The 800-nt window shown below is 70.0% G+C and overlaps 1 protein-coding gene across 1 annotated transcript in view; it reads left to right on the plus strand.

The window, feature by feature from the left end:
- Nucleotides 1–263: 263 nt before the first annotated feature.
- Nucleotides 264–800, plus strand: part of LOC125029134 (class A basic helix-loop-helix protein 15-like) — a 1,147-nt gene continuing 610 nt past the window's right edge. Inside the window, exon 1 of the mRNA XM_047618947.1 lies at nt 264–800. This exon is cut by the window's right edge and continues 610 nt beyond it. Within this exon, the coding sequence (XP_047474903.1) occupies nt 270–800 (531 nt within the window). The 5' untranslated portion in view covers nt 264–269.

Consider the following 800-nt stretch of genomic DNA (forward strand, 5'->3'; position numbering starts at 1 on the left):
CGCCACCGCCGCCGCCGCCGCCACACGCACGCCGCGCCAAGCCAGCTGGTGGCGGGCGGGAGCTGAGCCGCGGCGGCGAGCGTGGCCTGTCTGACCCCCACACCCCGCCGCGGGCACGCTACTTGGCCCCGCCCCCGACCGCGGCCCCTCCCACGGTCACAACCTCAACGCCTTATTGGCCAGAAGGGTCACGTGACTACAGGTGAGCATATAAAGGTGACGCGTGGCGCAGGGCAAGGGTCAGACCACCACTTACTGCAGAAGTCGACATGTCTGTGTCCGAGTGGTACTTTCCCGTGTCGCACCCGGCCTACCCCGGGCCCCTCGCCTCGGACGCGCTCTATCTGGACCAACTGAGCTGCGTCAGCCCGGCCTACTCCAGCCCGCCCTACACCACAGGCTCCTACGGCCTCTCCGCACAGTGCGCCAGTGCCGTGGCGCCCCAAGGATCCGAGCTTTGGAATTCTACAGAAGGCACGAGCTGCTCCGATGGACGCCCCAGCCCTTCGTCGTCGCCCGTGAGCAGCTGCGAGAGCATGGAGGGCGGCTCGCCACACACGTGGTCCTCGCACAGCTCGGGGCCTTCGTCGTGGTCGTGGGGCGCCCCTGGAACCACGCACCCCGTGCTGGCAGCCGTGTCCGACCTCACCGCCGCCGACTCGCCCGTCGTCGTCGCCGCCTCCCGCAGGAGCCAGTCCAAGTCGCGCCGACGGCCGCCCAAATCCGTGGGGCGCGAAGTGATCAAGAGGCGCCGCCTGGCCGCCAACGCGAGGGAACGGCGGCGCATGAACGGCCTCAAC

The sequence above is a fragment of the Penaeus chinensis genome, chromosome 9 (genome assembly GCF_019202785.1).
Source record: "Penaeus chinensis breed Huanghai No. 1 chromosome 9, ASM1920278v2, whole genome shotgun sequence".
NCBI classification, from domain to species: Eukaryota; Metazoa; Arthropoda; class Malacostraca; order Decapoda; family Penaeidae; genus Penaeus; species Penaeus chinensis.